Genomic DNA, 18,247 nt, shown 5'->3' with positions numbered 1-18,247 from the left:
GTTCCTGTGAAATTCACAGGAGAATTCTACTTTACATGGAAGCATCTTACCTTCCCATCATGACTGATCTCATAACCTTCTGGCTTAAATTCATGAGACCTGATGAGCATCTTTAGATTATACCTCTCAAACAGCTTGGCAGTGACATCGGGACCAAAGTAACAGCCTCCTCCTCGACACTTGTTTGGTGTACAGCCATTTTGGCTTCTTGGATCACTCCACAGAATGTCAAGGATCTATAAAGAGCAAACTCAAGCAAGTGAGGACTAACAGTGGGGGAAGACTGACAGGCTATGGCTGTCTAAAATCCTGGCCACAGCAAAAGCCCCACAGTACAGGGAGAAAACACATCTTTGCTAAAATGTAAGTCTTGGGTTTTTTCCTTCCTTTCAGGAGCATATTCTTTTGTGCTGAGACTTTTCTTATCCTTTTTAAGAAACACTTTCTAGATTTTGGATGAATTTTTTTTTTTTCCAGAAGAGACATCTTTTTAGCGATGTACCTCCTTTCACAGCTGAGGTTTTCAGACTTGGGCAGGTGCATCAGGAGCAGTACCTGGGCTATTTCAAAGAGAACACAAGCTGCCTTCTTCACATATAGGTAGGAGAGGCAATTTCTATTTCCCAGCACAGACTGGATAACCACATGGGTCAGTGGTTTTACCTAAGCTTGGGAGTACCTGCTCTCAACATGGTAAGAGTTGCCTTTGGCTTTATTGTCTTCAGTTAGCTCACGTTTCAAACCAACATTTCACATTTTAGCAGGATTCAGACATGAAGGTGAATTATCATGGTTTAATTCTAGTCAGTAGAAAACATTAGTCAAAATGTGTTTGTTTAAACCTTGCTGGGCAAGGTTTGCATTAACATATTCCACTTCATGTTCATGAGCATGCCTTAGTGGATGCTTGATTAGCTGGGGGAGTGTCAGATTTTTGGGGGAAAGAGGGCCTTGCTTGTGCCCACTGTGTTAGTTTGTAGGTCAGAGAGGTATCTTGGGAAATCAGATTTTCAGAGAAATTAAGCTTTCCAAATTGCCACAATTTATTAAATTACAGTATAACTAAAGCTCCATATTGGCTCTAATATTCAAGAGGAAATGAACAGCCAGAGGACAAAAACTTCCCACTTCTGAATAATCTGCCTGTAGGTCTGAGGATCTGGGCGACTTTTTGGGGCTGTATCAGCATTCAGCTGCCAAAAGCACAGACAAAGAAAGGTGCTTTATCTCACCAACAATTGCAAAGTCTGACCTGTCTAAACCAACAACCCGTTCTGTACCAACAGATCCAACCACATGAGGGCAGGCAAACCCATTTCGTACTGAGCAGTTTCCTCCTCCTAAGGGCTAAGAAAACAAAACACTGGGCAAATTTTACTTGTAAGGAATAAAATCCCAAGCCTTTATTACCAGGTCTACAAAAAGCATCCAAAAACCGTTAGGTATTTAATACACTCCTTAGAATGACTGTTTTCTTAATAAGAGACCATTCTCTCGAACTCATAACCACACTGCCTAAACAGAACGCCTGCCGAGTTTGTGCGGGAGGGGTTTGGTATCAGTGTGTCTTTGGTTTCACCTACTTGTTTCCATTCCTTCAGGGCGGGGTCTGGAGGCAAATTTGAGCCTGAAGGCTCAGCGGAGCCCGATGAAGAGGTGTGTTGTGTCTTCCCTGCAAGATGCTGGTTGGCAGTGTGTTTACTGGATTTGGTCGTGGGAATTCTCTTGTTTGTTTGGTCCTGTCTGTCTCTCACTGACTTTGGTGGCCGCATCAAAGATTTCAACTTTAAGAAAAAAAAAAAGTTACCACCCCAACAACGAAAGTTGATACAGAGATGCTGGCTGAAAGGCACACCAGCTCATGTTTCTTGCACTCAGGAAAACTCAGAGAGTTTGACTAATGTTAACTCTCATAATGTCCTGAACTCACAGGTTTCAGAGAAGCTGCAGGTGTTTGGCACTTGCAGAAATTTTGCTTTATACCTATCAGTAACCAGGCTCTTCAGAACTGCTTTCATATTCTTATCCAGACACACAGACTCATTCCAAACACAGTCAATCTTAAGGTCTCACTATACAGCAAGTAGGGCCTGGGCTCAGGGAAGATGCTTCAGTGCCCAGCTTCCCTGGAAACAAAATATACATTCATATTCTATTGAAGGTGAAAGTCCATTCACTTCTGTTCTGACACACTACCATGCTGTTAGATTAATTTGGCTAAAACAAATAGAGTATCAGGAAGATGGCAGTGAAATTGATGAAGTATTACATCAGGCTTTACACTGTTAAATCAAACTCCTCCAACATGCATGGGCATTTGCTTTTTTGGAGTGGTGTGCTATGGCTCCATGGATGACCACTAACATGGACTCTTCTCCAGGGAATGTCTTCTCATTTGAAATACTCTCATACTAGCTTATTTCCAGAACAAAGCCAAAATAAACCTCGAAACCAAACCAACCAACCAACCCAAAAAACCCAAATCAAAACAAAAAAACCCAAACCAAAACCACCCACCAATAAAACATACACAGTCCACAGATGCCTGAATTTTACTTTTTAACAAAGAAAAGGACTAATTCAAAACAAAGTGCACAACACTGGGTTATTCTCCAGAGCACTGACCAATATGAGAGACCTGTCAGCTGCCAGCTGTACCAATTAAAATACATCACTTGGCCTTGAGTGACACCACCCTGGGTTGTGGCCCACACATGTCTCATTAGCAATGCTCTCCTGTGGCAGCAACTTTGACCTGTTAATTCTGCATTTTACAGATACTGCCTCAGAAACATGCAGAGCTGAGCCCTGGTGAAAGCATGGGCAGAACTCATCTCACAGTTAGGACACCTCTATCTGTAGCTAGGCACCCAGTTTTAGTGCACCGTGGTACAGCCAATGGAGCCTAAGACTCCAATGATCAGGAGTGTTCGTGCTCTTTTCATGTCTTTGAGAAAGAGACAGAACTGACTGTCCTGTAAAGCATTTATTTCTGCATTAGGAAATATGGGGATGACAGCTCTAGATTTCACAGACACTGATGACAGGGTACACTAGGTTGCATAAGCATTGGTCTCCTATGCCATCTGAGATGCTCCACTGTGTCTGTGAATTAGTCTGAGGGGGGCAGACACAAATCTGGCCTAAAGGGGACTGGTGGAGGAGACCTACAAAGAAGACTTTCTTCAGAGGCAGGCAAAGGCCAGAGGGGACATCCCTAGCCTATGGGGCACTTCCTTCAACAGCACTGGAGACACGTGCCTAAGCAATGATCTCCATCAGGTCCCCTGGATCTCCACTGACTATAAGGAGTCTCAGCACCCTGATCACAAGCAGACATCTTTATTTAGTTGTCCAAATCGAGACCAAATCCCACACCACTTTGTGGAAGGTATCTTTTCAGCTTTATACCGGCTAGCGCTTGTATTTCAATGCCTTAGAAAGCCTCGAGCAGCCTTGAGAGGTAGCACGGGCGATCTAGCACTTTAGTAGCTCTAAAATCGGTACCTGAATCAGCTGCAGAGCAAATACCATCAGCAGAAGCAAAGAGGGAGAAATATAGCTCCCTGCTCGCTCAATTCCCTGCAGTTAGAAGCTTTCAAATGAGACAGACGACCAGATATGTTCACAGGAAAGTTGCTAGGCTGAGTGAGAGGCGGAGCCTCCCCTCGACCATCTTTTATTAGGAGAAGGGGAAAGGGGCGGACTGGGGGCGGACCCGGGGTGAGCGGCCAATCAGACACTGCTGAAGAGTCTGAGTTACATTTGGCTTTGCCAGGGCTTGGAACAAAGGAGCTCGGAGCACATGGGCAGGAGCACGTGTCTTTGGGAGGGGCAGGGGAAGGTCGGAACAGGCAGCAACACCACTTTCCACTCATTTGGAAGATCTGTGTTTGCTCACCATTTCAGAAAAAAAGCATGAACATTTCTGTCTTCTAAATCCATGAAAAGCAGTAGATTCTGTTTTATCAAGGCCAGTTCTTGAAGTCTGATCCTTCTGGAAAGGCTCTCCCACGTGTACAATGCTCAGCTGCTGCCAAGGGAGTGCCTCACAGGTAGAGAACTTCCCACACACAACAGATGGCAGAAGCACAGCCCCAGGACAAAAGGCAGTGCAAGAAATATGTGGCTAGATTGATTTCTACAGTGTTTGGAAATACCTGAGAACCAAGTAGTTTTCATACTTTCTGGCTAATCACTGCAGGAGGAGGCATCTAAAGTGGTTTTAGCTATTTTAAGGTCAAAAGACCCATGTTATGCAGAAAGCCAAACAACTGGCTCTCACATCTACTGCAACCTTCTTTCCTAAGCCCTGATTTTGAAGAAAAATTGGACTATTATTTTTTTTACATGCCTTATACTGCTGCCATTTCCTTTCCTAATGTAAACAACTTGATCCTAGCATTTGTACTGCAAAATTTTTAAAAGAAAACAAAATTACCCTCATATGAATATGATCTCTTACCTTATTTCTCTCAAGTGCATTCAGAAAATCCAAATCTGTGGTGTCTGATATCCCCCCATGTAGGATAAGAACTTTGCTATCAATTATAGTGGCAAGGGGAAGCCAGCTAAAGACATCTCGCAGAAGACACAAAATCTGTTTCCAATGGTCCTGTAAAATATACTCTTACATTAGATCCTGTTTCTGGCAGAATCTGTTGCTTCTAAGTTCAAGGTTTTGCTAAAATGTCTGCGACAGTTTACATGAACAGTGGTGTCCAGGTGATATCCTGAACTGCAATCCTGACAAACATGTTCTGACATTTACTTTAGGGCCATTTGATTGTCTCTGTAGCATTTAGTTTTTCTTTCATGTTCACCTCTTTTTGTGTTCTTGATTAGTCTTATGGATGTTACTTACTTTGTCCCACAGATCTCTGGGCATAAGAGACTAGCAGTTATAATTGTTTTGCCAGTTATTCCACTGATAGGCCAAAATAATTTCAGCTACATCATTAAAGTAATTCTCTGCTACACCTAAATAAATTGGTTGGAAGTTTCCTTGTTTACACAGGTTTCATTTTACATGTGCAAGAGTACAAAAAGATATAGGGGAAGGAGGAGGAGTCTTACCTTGTACTTCTTCGAAACTTCTTTTGTGAAGCCATATCTGAAAACAGGACAGCATAATGAACTGATTTTCAGTATGCCCCTTCTGCATGGCTTCCTGTGCTATGGTGTTTTCCAGGAGTTTTCTAGCCCCCTTTTTCACCTGCCATTCCATCTCACTTCAGTTGAAATGTGCTTTCCTCCACTCTGTCTTGAGAATTTAGTTAAACCGGTTTCTTGTACATAATAGAGGTCAGGAACCGAATCCAGCCCAATAATTATTTAGAGGCCTTTTTGCCAGCTCTACCTTTTAGATACCAGAGAGAAATTCCAAAGGAAGCTAACTGATAATGGGCAAAAATTCCCACAAAACCTTCACAGAGTTTTTTGTCTTAAATATCATATCACCATAGAATCATATTATAGAATGGACCTAAAAGATTACCTCATTTCAACTCCCTGCCATAGGCATGGACACCTTCCACTAGATCAGATTGCCCAGAGCTTCATCCAGCCTGGCCTTGAACATATTACTTTCTTAAACAATGTCATCTGTCATGTCTTTTCCCCCACAAGGGACAAGGATTTTGAGAGCTCATTCTTTTAACACCAAGATATCCTTCATCAAGGGGCATTTTCACAACACTCAGCTTTCAAATTTAGCAATGTGCAGCACTGCTAATCAAAATGCCCAGGAAAGAGTGATACACAGGACTACATCTGTGCACTCCATATCATCACAGACTTAGTTAATATTTTCTACTGTTCTGGGTAGGAATTTTTCTACCTTGTAGATTAAGTAACTGATCTTGGTTTATGTTTGGGTTTTTTGTTTTTTGTTTTTTGTTTTTTTAATTAAGTGCTGAAAAAGTAACTATCATGTGAAACTGATTCTCTTATGTGGATCATTAATAGGACTTGACTATGGGCCTCTAACCTAGATGTTAACACAGGCTTCTGCATTAAAACAGCAATACATCCTGTGTGCACACATCAAATGATCCAAGGGGTATAGCAGGTTACCCACCAGTCAGTCACCCAAAGACTTTCTGGGGTGGCTTAGAATTGTAGGGAGTAGGACCGAGGAGTTCTTACATCTGTGAGATGATTTTGTCTCCAAGTCACACTTTGACTACAGCCAGAGCCACTGGCTGTGTTCACTCCCTTGGCAACACTGCACAGCTGAGTGCAAATGTCTGTGTTAGAAAAGAGTGTCAGCTTTCCTGCATTGACACCTCCAACTAATGAAGCTCCACTGAGTAGAAGGTAGGATATTTACCTGTGCCTTGTGTTTGAGAAGTGACATCTTAGTTCAAAGTTAACTAAAATATCAGCTTTAGCTAAATATGTTCTTTAATTAAAATATCATCCTTCCATCTGTCCTTCCCCAACTTTGATACTCTGGAAGCTGCACTAAGCCCTCTGACTTCAATGGATTATGATTAGATCAAAAACAAGACATGATTCCCATTCAAATGTCTGTGTGTAGTGAGGATGTTCCTTCCCCCCCACACGTTGAAGAGGCAAAGGTCTTCACCTGACTACTTAATAAAACATTATTTCTGTTTTAGGGTGTCACAGTGGTTAAAGTAGCATTCAAAAGCTCAAACATTTCTAGTGAAAGGCCAGATACTACCTGCCCCACCCCCAAAATCTACCTCAGGTTCATGATGTAGTCTTCATGGTTTCCTCTATTCAAGTGTAAATCGTTGGGATAGATAAGAAGAAATGCAAATAGGATTATAAGTATTTCCATAGAGTTTTTCCCTCTGTCGACAAAATCACCATTAAAGACATAGCGGTTTTGTTCTGAAGGCAGACCATTCTGCAGAAAGAAAAAAAAAGGGGGGGGAGCATTTAGAGAGGCTGCTTTGCTACTGTAAAAAAGGAAATAGCATTTAAATGAGATCCCATTGCTAGAAATTCTGAAAAAAAATCCTACGTAATACAGAGATCTAAAATGCAGCATTTATTTCCACTGCTTAGAATAAAAACCTCCATATCAGACAACCTGAGCCATTAGAGATGACCTCTCTAGCTGTTCTTACGATGCCATCTCTAATCCTTTCCTCAATATATTATATTAAATTGAAAGGGACCAAAAGGAACATCAGTCTTGTAGTAAAAGATACATTTTTGTTAATGCAACTGTTGCCAGGAAATTATGCACGTGCAAACAGAAGGGAGTCATTCACTTGGAATGGAAGATAAGAAATCCATGAAAAATTATCTTCTGACGTAAGTTTGAATGAATTTCATACATTTACATTGTTTGCAGTGTATGATTCCAGAACTCCTGAGAAAGACTATAGTCCAGAGGATATAAAATCTTAAGACAGAACTTTGAAGAGTTTGATTTCAGCTGTTTTAATCCTGAAAGCACTACTTGAATTTTACTCATGAGGGCAAAGATATACTTGAAAGCTCACAAACCTGAGAGGCTGAACATACAGCTATTTGTTACCTTTTTTTTTTCTGAAGATACAGAGAAATGCTTTATTATAAATGGTGACTTATTAAAAACAAGTATTTTGAACTGATGATATGTTTTAGATTAGATTAATTACCACCACTTCAATGGGTGCCATCAGCTTACATAAAATACAGCACCAACTATATGTAGCTTCACCATTTCCAGTCATGAGTATCAGAAATAGTATTTTAACTTTGACTTCCCAGAAAAGAGAAACCTCTGTTTTCTCAATTGATATGTACAAGAAATATCAATAGGACATCTATAAAATGACATTATAACTGTGGAAGCCACTCTTAACAGTTTTGGCAGCATTTTTTGGCAGCATTGCAAGACATGCACATCCACTTCTTGAATATATCTACTGTGTCAGTGTCAAGCCTTTCTTGTGTTCCTATGGCATTGCAGGTGTACTGCCTTAGCAGGTTTATTGTAGGATACATGATTTGGCCAGGGACTCAATGAAACTTGTAATTTGAATCCATACAAGAATATCTTTTTTTGTCCCAATCAGTGTCCTGTGTTTTCAGGATGCAGAAGTGAACCCTGGTCTCTCCATCCTGGCTGCTGTAAATACAACTTCCTTGGTTTTTGCTCTAGTCTGTCCTGAGCCCTTTCCAAGGTAACTTAGAAGGGGCCTGTGCTTGCTCTGTGCTCACAGGAGTGGCAATGTATGAGACTCTGCTAATGCAGTGGGTTGAAGTGATTTTAAAAAGGATAGGATGGATTTCAGGAGTAGAAGAGACGCAGAAACTCAGCAGCAGTTTCTGGAAAGATAAATAAAAGCTTTGCCTTAAAACCAATAGGCATGTGAATTCACCAGCAGATTGTGAGTATACACACAACCACTCTAACTACAGTCCTCATGTAAAGACAGATCTACTGGAGCACTCTCCAGACTCTATCACCCTTCTTTTGGAAAAGCTTACACACAGTTTGAGTTTTAAGCAAGTTTCATTTGGACTTCCAACTTCAATGTGACATTTTAGTTTTGCTCCACAGACATGCAGTTTCCTTTTCTGTGGTTTCAACCAACGATGAGAGCAAAACTAAATTAAAGGCTGTTGCAGCCTCTGACATGTTGGAGAGGTAAACAAGGCCCTGTAATGATTAGCAACTTGCTGCTGGGCATCATTACTGTATCTCCTGGGTTAGTTATTAATTAACTTCCGTTTGTTGTTGGCATTTTCTACTGCTTCAGGCTATTTCTATCTATAGCATCCCTTTAACAATCTAATTTAGGAATACATAATTTAAAATTCAAGTGTTTCAAGGAATATCAGGAAATGCTGTAATTTAATAAAGATTAATGCAGGGACTGAATGAACCTTACAAACTGGTTATTGAGGAAAAATAAGTAACTGTCTTAGCTTCAGCCAAACCAGGTGTAAGGATTATACACCATCTGCAGCATTGTATCCATATGCTGTAGATTGCCAGCTCTGTGTGTTTGCGGGGCTTGGTTTCTGGAAGTGCTGTGACAAGCCTGGTCTGCATGCAGGCCTCCAGAATCCATTCAGCTCTGCACAGCCCTGTGAACATTGAGATCACTCCTATGACACTCTTTAGGATTGCACCCTCTTGTTTAAGGTAGTTCGTACCAATTCGGAGGATGAAATCCCTTCCAACCGAAACAGAGTTTGGGAAGGAGAAAAAAAATGGATCCCAGAAGCTGACTGGGTTTGCTGCTTATCGAGTAAACTGCTCAGAGGGGACAGAAAATAGTGTCATTTAATTTGCTTCTAAATAACTAATCAGCTCTATCATATGTTCTCTATATTCTCAACTACTTTGAAGTGACAAAATACTTGCCCATTTTATTCGGTTTGGTGGAAGGGACTTCCCTAGAAGTTTAACAGAGAAAACTGGGTGTTATCTCTAGTCTGAAGTCAGTGGGAGTTTTGGCTCTAAATTTACTGAAATCAGGATTAGAGTTGCTTTTTTTTTTCTCTTTATAACATCTGTTAGGCAGGGGGGAAAGAATCGGCATCTGTAGAGTAAAATGCAGGCTTACTGCAGCTGTAAATACAATTATATCTGAGCATTTATCTTCAAAATAAATTTCCCGTTCCAGGTTCTGTGTATGAAACCAACATATATCTTATTTCAGTTTCAAAAAGAGAGCTAAACAACTAAAAGACTGCGAGCCAATGACCAGTTAAAGATGGTTGATTAATAAGAAAAGCAGAATTCCATAAAAAGGTCTGATTATACTTTAACTATACTTCAACAGACTTCAGGTATGCACTTGGGCAAAACAACTACATTTACATTCAACAAGTGTCAGATGAAGGGTAACAAAGCTGGAAGCAGGGGGAGAATTACATCATTTAAACACCTGGTTTACCTCACTTCAGTCTCCATTCAGTGCAGATGAATGTGTAAGGATCTGACACAAACCTTTTCCCCCCCTCTTCCCGGAAAGCTCAAATCAAAGAGAGTACCTGCTAAATCAAAGGTGGTGATTCATACTGAAGATAAACGTGAAACTAAATACACAACATTTCCTGCATCTTCAGTTAAACATACAATTGTGGAAAAGATAGCCTGGAGCTTAATTTGTTTTACACATCAGTAAAACTGAGAAATGCTTTTTTAGCACGATAAAAAAGGATATGTAAAGTGTGCCCAAAGTACTTCTATTTTGTGCAGATCATGTGATTGCTTCCAAGGCTTAAAAAGCTTTTAAACAACACTTTCTTGTTTCCTGTTAAAAAAACCCAAAAACAAACCAAAAAAACCCAACCCAAAACCAAACTAAAAAACCTGTAGGTATCCGTGGAAGGCCTAAATGAAAGCTTCTGCATTTTTCTTGTGAGTCAAAATTATCCATGGTGAAGTGTTACATCAGGAACTAATTTAGCTCCTGATTTTAGCAGACTTCAGTCAATATGGAATTTAAAACAGTGGCAGAACTTTGGAGATTTTGCAAGGAGTTCTCTTAAGTTTTGGCTCATGCTGCAGTTCATCATTCAGGAAGACAATCATCTCCTCGATCTTCTCCTTCCCAGTGAACAGGAGGATATGAAGAAGGAAAAGCTCTGACAAAGACACCAAATTGTTCCAGAACTTGTGTGTGTGGTGTATGCACACCACATGAACAGTTCTAATGGTGATAAATCTGTCACACACAAATATGTGTTATTAATAACAAGTCATAAAGTGAAAATGCCACATCTCGGAGTACCTACTTACCTTATAGAATATCAGCAAAAGATCATCCAGGTTTCCATGCAAATCTCCTACAGGAAACAAAAACATTTTTTAAAAAATTTTCTCACAGAGGAGGAAACTGGAATTATAAAACTGGAATTGGTTAGGCATAATAAGTTTTCCCCCATGTTTTCCTTACGTATATAAACCCAGAAAATGTCACTGAAAGACATTTTGAAATATAATAGACTTCTACATACAAATGGGTTTAAATTTACCAAGTAGCCCTCTTTATACTGCACAACAGAACGTGTTTCAGGGACAGGTTTTGCTTACTACCAGCAGGAAGTGATGGAGAGTGTCAAGAACTATCCATGCCTGGGTGCCTCAATGCTAAGGCCACAGGAATGACAGATTGGGCCCTTTTTGAGAGGTTTGTTTGGAACAGGCAGGGGAATTTCACCCCAACACAAAGGATCACTGGAGCAGAGATTCCATGTGCATCTGACTGCATTTCATGCAGCTGTAGCTGCAGCTGAAGCCAACCTTCTCATGTCTGTGACTCACCACCACAAAGCTGCAAAACAGTTTCAAAACCTATCTTGTGAAAATATGCTTTTACCACCAATGATTAGGAAAAGAGAAGTGACATTTTTACCCTGTGTACATGTTTTCTGCACAACTTTTGATTAATTATGAGCCTGCTGAATTAATTCTGAGGGATCTTTCAAGCTATGATAGGTATTCATCACATATGTGGAAGCAAACATTTCAGGCATATATTTAATCGGCATTATTAATTTGAAATTATAAGAAATGGAGAGAGGGATACCTTATTTTAAGGAAGTCAACATTTTGGACCAATTATGCTTAAAAATGGGTTATCTGTCTTCTGCAGAGGCTCTTTCTGGTTACAAAAGCTTTTCATTTCAGTACAGGACTGGGTTCCCTTTAGATGCTGCTTACATAGTACAAATGCAATAGAAACGCGAAGAGGAATGTTTGTTTAACAAGAACATGTTGTGTTGTGAACAAGCATGAATCTGTGTTCCCTTGGTTTGGAAAGGGGTCTTGTTGGTTTGGTTAACAAATTATTGTTTATACAAACCTCATTTAAACAAACCCTTTCCTGGCAATCAAAGTAGGTCCATAACCACATCTTTAAAAACATTGTTTGTTTTGCATGTCTCACAGTACCTCCCTTATACCACTTTACTATTACACACAGCACGCACTTATAGATGTCAAGAGTTATGTCACCATTATTGTTCTGTTTTGCAGCTACTGCATTCTGTGTCGAGTCAGGATACCGCATCCCATTATCCATAATTTACAAAAGTGTAACAAAATAGATGGGCAAAGAGCTCTTAGTTCTTTACTGTGTGACACACCATTCTGTGAGACTAATTTGTTGGTTGTATAGAGACTTATCTATCCTCTTGGGTCTCCTTAGAAAAGAGGGGTTATTATCATTTCAATTTATTCTAAATAGTCATGCTGTCAATGAAAGGTCTTTTTTGCCACCCATATTAAGCCCTCATTAAAATCATTACCGATTAAATTATGATTAAAATCATTAAAATCATTACTGAGTAAGGTCTTTATCCCAGTGAGAGGAGAAAGAGGTGAGACTTACAGCCAGTGATCAAAATACTTGGTAACATTTTAGAGGTGGAAGTGCAGGAGTATTTAAGCTGCACTGCAGTGTTAGCTGAATTAATACTGACTCATTCAGAAATGTTAAACAAGAACAGGAAAAAGGAGGTGAGGGAATTTCTTAAAATATACTTATTATGGACTCAGGAACTTTTTGTCTGTTTGTTTGTTTGTTCCAATTTATGCATTTGTGGGGGAAAGTAAATAAATAAATTTTTTAAAGGGCATTGAGAACTCTCTTGTGATGGCAAAATTTGGAAAAGTATCACTCTATAACCACTTATAATATCAACCCATAACCCAAAGCAGTTATATTCTCTGGCACGTTACCACAGACAGTTATCTCCTTGGAGTAGGAAGTTGAAAGATGGGTGATATTTGGCATCTCCTTGAGAACCCTCCTAGTTTCACTTAGTAGCTGCAGTACATAGCGGGCATGAAGCAGCTGTGAGAAAAAAAAAAAAGCAGGTAGAAAAGGAAGACTCCTTCAAATTAGCAATAGGTCTGTCTGCTTTATTAATATCAGACATGTATTGCCAAAGTTATTTATAGTGCAGACCTCTGGACATCAGTTCAGGCTGTATGGCCTAGTGCTGGTGTGTTCAGAGCTTTGCTTCTGCTTCCCAGTGAATGGATATGGAGCCCTGACTGACTTTATTTTACAGATTTTCCCACTTTATTTATACTGTACTGTTTCTACTCTTCCTATTTTTCAGAAAATATAAGACTTAGAGAGCATTCAGAATCATTGCATAAGGCCATCTGTTTAAAGTAACTGGGAAAAAATTAAAAGGATGTCATTCTAGATGTGAGTAAAATACAAACAAACAAACAAAAAAAAATCCCACAAGCTAACAAAAAAAACCCCCGAAGGCCATAAATGATATTTCAGCAAACTGCAAAAACAATGACAGGAAAACTCCAGCAAGGGCTGCCTTGGTAAGGGTTATCTTCTTGTTCACAGTGAAGACGTTATAACAATGCAACATTGAAGCTTCCAGTCTTCTCTCCTAATGTTTTTTATGAAAAAATTTTTAGTTGGTGATTTTTAAAGCTTTTAATTCCAACAGCTCTGAGGAATCTTGGTAGAGGAGATAGATGAGCTACAGAACAACTTTTCAAGATTCATGTTTTTAAGCAAACAAAAAGGCCAATTACATATGATCATTTCTTTAATAAAATGCCAGCCTTATAAGAGAAGGGAGAGTGGACAGTAAGGTGAAGTGTGGGTTGGCTCATTTATCATCTGCTTTATGTTTGGTACTTTTACAATCAGCCTCCACAGAAACTAACTCAGAAAAAAAAATTCTTATTTAGAAAATTAAAAAGCAAGATAGACCCTTAACCTTTATATACAACATATTGTTAAGCACAAATAATTACAAGTTCAAACAGAGCTGTGCCATGTAATGCCTCCCTGCTCCACCCTCATCTTGTGGGCAACAAAAGGGCTGGCTCAGGAATACAGAGAATGAGGGACAGCCTCCTCAGTGCCTTGGAAGCTGCAGCCTGAGCTCCAGAGATTTGTGCTGTCACTGTGTTCTGCTACATTAGCACTGCTTTATGGTCACTCCCACTGTTATGGTAGAGTCTTGCAGCCTGGAATGAGGTGATTAACCCTTACACCTCAATTCCTCTAAAAGAATGAGGTGGGGGTACAAAAGACAGAGGACCAAACAATGAGCACTTTTAACCCAGAAAAAGATGATAATTAGTTTCTATTTTAGCTTAGAACACCTTTCCCAGTTCTGTACTCTCACTGAGATCTCCTGACTTGCAGCTGCTTAAGTGTTCTCATTTCATCTCACTACTCCCTGCCTCCTCCCCAGTGCTGGGCCTGGTGGTCGTGCAGCAAAGTAGTGAATCAAATCTGGGAACTCGTCTGTCTGAGAACTGTCTGCTTTTGATTTTATTGTGTTAACTTCCAGCCAGATCAATTTCCCAAGGTGGCTCACCATGCACATTTATGATCACACTGGGCTAGCAGGAAAAAGTAATGGGATGTAAAAGAAGGGTGAAATATCTCTTTGGGCACCAGTTTAGCCTTGCATTGGATTGTGAAAACTAACAACTTGACAGATGTAAAATAAGTAAAAAACAAAACCAAGCTAGTTGCAAATTACCTGTTCATTCCTGAAAGCATGAAGGAGAGCATTGGCATCTTCAACAGTAAGGGGGAATGAGAGTCGTGGTCCATAATAGGAGTCTGGAACATCAATCTTCTTTTCAAATTCTTTTAAACATAAGCCTTCATCCATCACCTGAGGAGCACTAGGGCTGGTAAAAATTTGAGACACTGGAACAAGACGGAAGAAAAACAAAACTGTAGAAACTCCACCAGTCCCCCATAGAGCTGTACCAGCATGGCCAGAACTGGTTGAATGTAACTGCTTTAACTGCTGCAGTATTACAGTGACTGACTCCTGCCTCGTATCGTGGAAAAGCTCCAGGTCTCCACAGATTGTTCCACAATACTAAAACCAACCAACCAATCAACCAAAGCAAGGTAAAAAAGACCAAAGCAAAGTTAAAACCAGGCGAAAACTCTTTTCCAACTGCTGGTAGCTGTGGTCAGGGTGCAAAAAATTTTGCACTGAAGTTGTGGAGCAGTCTGCTCACATAGGTAACGAGAACCATCACCTGGTACAAACTTCCTTCTCCCTCCCCCTGATGCAAGGAGACACAAAAGTAGTGGCTGATCTTTAATGATCATCATCTGTTTAAAGTTCAATATTACACTTTTGATACAGGTTTTGGAAATTCACTTCTATTACTTTTATTTTCTACTTAAAATACCAGAAGGTCAGCGATTATTTTAAAAGTCACCAACAAAATTCTATTTATTCATAGTGGATTGCAAATCACTCCTTTCTGATACAGCTAGGAAACAATGCCAGCTGTTGGTTTGCTGCCATAAAACTATTGGATGAAATAAAGTAAACAAAAACAGAGTGGTGAAAGAAGAGCATAGCTTCTAATTCTTCTGGAACATGGAGAAAGGAGGAACACGGCTAATTGCTTCAATCCAATATTTTTCTTGATGTAACCTTGAAATGTAACTGACTGATCACCAGACTTCAGTGTTTTCTTCTTGCAGATTGTCTTGATCATATATTATTCGAAAAGAGAGAACCAGGCCCTAAACAAAAGTGTTCTAGCAGATGCTGTTGCAGAGTTGGTCTTGTGAGATGATTGTTGTAAACACTGTTTGCTGGGCTACACGTAAGTTTTCTGTAACCCTGATTTCCTGCAACTGCAAATAAAAATGTATTATTTACAGCCATGTAGCTGTATTATTTATTGCTGATTTACAGCTGACCTGTGGCTGTGACTCAAAACTCACAGTAGCTAAAACCAGCATGTGGCCTCCTAAATTATGAGATTCATAAAGGCCAGCTTGTCTTGCAACTGGATAAAGTCCATATTAAAGAAATAAATAGATAAAAATGTAATCTGGATTTTTAAAAGTCCCGTTTTACTATCAGCACTTCAGCTGTGAGCTGATTAGCACATTCAGTGCTAATGCAATGTTATACTCAGCCATGTAAATGGACTAAGGCATCAAATAACAGCAAGGTTCGCTGTTTCCACCAAGTACAGTTTGATTTGCAGCCTTCTACCACAGTTACAGCTTTGTCTGGCTGGACACCAGAACGTCACCATGGGCTGAAATTGCTGATTCCCACATAGTGATTAGCCAAGCACATTTGCACCAGTTCTTGCTCCAGCTCTAGCAGCAGGCCTCTGGACAGTATCTCCCTCTGCACCCTACTTCCCAGGAAGTGGGCAACTGCAGAACCAGCTCCTCAGACCACCCAGATTCCTCATTTCTTGCCTGTTCTAGCCAGCTGTCCTCATCTGACATGACTCCTTCAAAGTCAGTGATCTTCTCAGCGCTTCAAGCCAGGCAGACACCTGCCCATGCCTGCTCCTACTCCTGCCTTCCCTTCCTGCACACAGCAAGCCATCCATCCATCACTTTACCTTTGAACATGAACTTGCCTTCCTCACAGACTCGCTTCCATTTTGGCACATGCTGAGGCTGGGAAATGCAATCTCTTTCCCTGTAGGGCGTATCTCTGCAAAGTACACCCCAGTTTCCACTTCTGGATGAGTTGTCAAAAGCCAGTCATTGTCATTACCCTTAGAGTGTGCTTACAGCTCCTCAGGCAGTCTTTCAGCTGGATTTTAAGGCTTCTTCCTGCACAGCAATGATTGTCCCATCTCTGAACAGTAGTAATGGATGACCTAAAGCAGCCTGGGGATCACCATGGTGGCCAGCAAGTACACCAGCTCACCACATGCCCCATGCAGGACTAATTCTAAAGGATTCAGCACCCCTCACATTCTCCTGTTCTAGTTGAAGCTATCAAGGCTCTTTCAGTCCATACTGAAAGACAGATGAAAAGTCTAGGCCTGCCTGGTTCAGGCACATGTGTCAAGACAGAATGAAATGCCCTCTGCCAGCATCTGCATCTCTCCACTGACTAGAGGGAGCACAGGCAATGACCTGCTTTGTACTCTGACACCAGAGGTCAGAGAGTTGAGCCTTCACCATTAAGAGAGCCCACACAACTACCCTACAGCCATATTCAGTGTTAAACACAAAGGCCCAGACCTAGGTGGAGTCAATTTGGCTACAGAAAGCCCAAGGACCTGATTCTCCTGACAAGATCGTCTTGCCAGGGGAGTTGTTAGAGGCAAGTCAAAGTTGCCACTGCCAAGGATGTGCTCACAATCAGGGTAACCAGGAATCAGCTACTTCTGCAGCTCTGAAATCAGTTCTCTGTTCTGCCACGATCTGTGTGCCTTCAGCCTGACCATTGGGGTATCTGAGAGCACCTCTGACTCCTGAGAAGGGCTCTTACATATGCCAGATACTGATTCACAGCCCTCAGGCCAAAGCCAAATGGACATTGAGCCTACAAAGAGGAGGGAGGAGGTTTCTATAACACTTCAGACATTTCTTCTTTCACTCCATTCCTGGGCGTTACAAACTACAAGCAGCTATAACTTTCTCTCCACTGCAAGAATAACTGTGCAAAATATCTTGGAAGGGCACTAAAGCTGTAAGGGAGGCATCATGGGGAAGGAAACTGCAGAAAACAACACGTTTTTTCTTTTGTTCCCCTTTGAAGAAAGGCTCCAGGAGGTGCCCTGGTGACCTTGAGAGGAACAGGCTTAGATTCCCAGTCCCACCATTTTTCCCAGGATGTGTTTGCAGTCTTCTCACTCTCAATGTGCCCATAAAAGAGTGAGTAAATAGGTCACCTTTTGCCGGAAAGGCAGTTTCTAGTTTTCTCTGACCAGAGAACTTTCCATTGAAAGCTGAGAATGTAGTAAAATTTTTCAGGAAACGAGGGAGAAAAATGTATGGTAGAAAAGGTTTTTATTCTTATTTTCCATAAACCCTTGCAAAATAGCCTTTAATAAGAAGCAGAACAAGACACAAACTACATAATATCCCAATCACAAACTACACTGGCATCTTAAGGAGAATGAGAGAATGAAAAAAGCTTTAGGGTATAACAGATAAACAATCACATCAAAAGCACTACTGTGTTAATGAGATGGCAGCTGCTTCCTTTCTTTTAAAAACATAATCTGCAAAAACAGATTAAAAAGAGGAAAGCAACAAGATTAATAGTGGAGACCGAGGGGTTTATAATGTAAGGAAAACCACAGATCACAGAATTTTCAGGTAACTTTCTTACCATACTGAGAAGAACAGGCAACTTATTCTCTGGTAAGAATATTATATACTGTCTTCTTGGAGACAGCTTTTGAACCATATGCAATCACTCTAATTTAAGTGAGCACACACTGATGAAAAAAAAAAAAACCCACCAGAGAATAGCAAAGTCGATTTGAAGCCTCTCTGGTTGTTATGTTTACGTTCATGGTGGTTCGTTT

At 40.5% G+C, this 18,247-nt stretch overlaps 1 protein-coding gene across 2 annotated transcripts in view; it reads right to left on the bottom strand.

Moving 5' to 3' along the window:
- The window catches only part of PPEF1 (protein phosphatase with EF-hand domain 1), a 35,558-nt gene that overhangs the window by 5,269 nt on the left and 12,042 nt on the right, over nt 1–18,247 (bottom strand). For both annotated transcript variants that reach the window (XM_032100755.1, XM_032100756.1), the window contains 8 exons: nt 14,458–14,630; nt 12,665–12,779; nt 10,721–10,767; nt 6,711–6,877; nt 5,077–5,113; nt 4,466–4,615; nt 1,584–1,784; nt 51–236 (listed from right to left, as the gene is read on the bottom strand). In XM_032100755.1, coding sequence (XP_031956646.1) covers nt 51–236; nt 1,584–1,784; nt 4,466–4,615; nt 5,077–5,113; nt 6,711–6,877; nt 10,721–10,767; nt 12,665–12,779; nt 14,458–14,630 — 1,076 coding nt within the window. The remainder of the gene's footprint in view (nt 1–50; nt 237–1,583; nt 1,785–4,465; nt 4,616–5,076; nt 5,114–6,710; nt 6,878–10,720; nt 10,768–12,664; nt 12,780–14,457; nt 14,631–18,247) is intronic.

The sequence above is a fragment of the Corvus moneduloides genome, chromosome 2 (genome assembly GCF_009650955.1).
Source record: "Corvus moneduloides isolate bCorMon1 chromosome 2, bCorMon1.pri, whole genome shotgun sequence".
NCBI classification, from domain to species: domain Eukaryota; kingdom Metazoa; phylum Chordata; class Aves; order Passeriformes; family Corvidae; genus Corvus; species Corvus moneduloides.
Note: the sequence above shows the minus strand (reverse complement) of the source record. Positions and strands in the feature narration are given on the sequence as shown.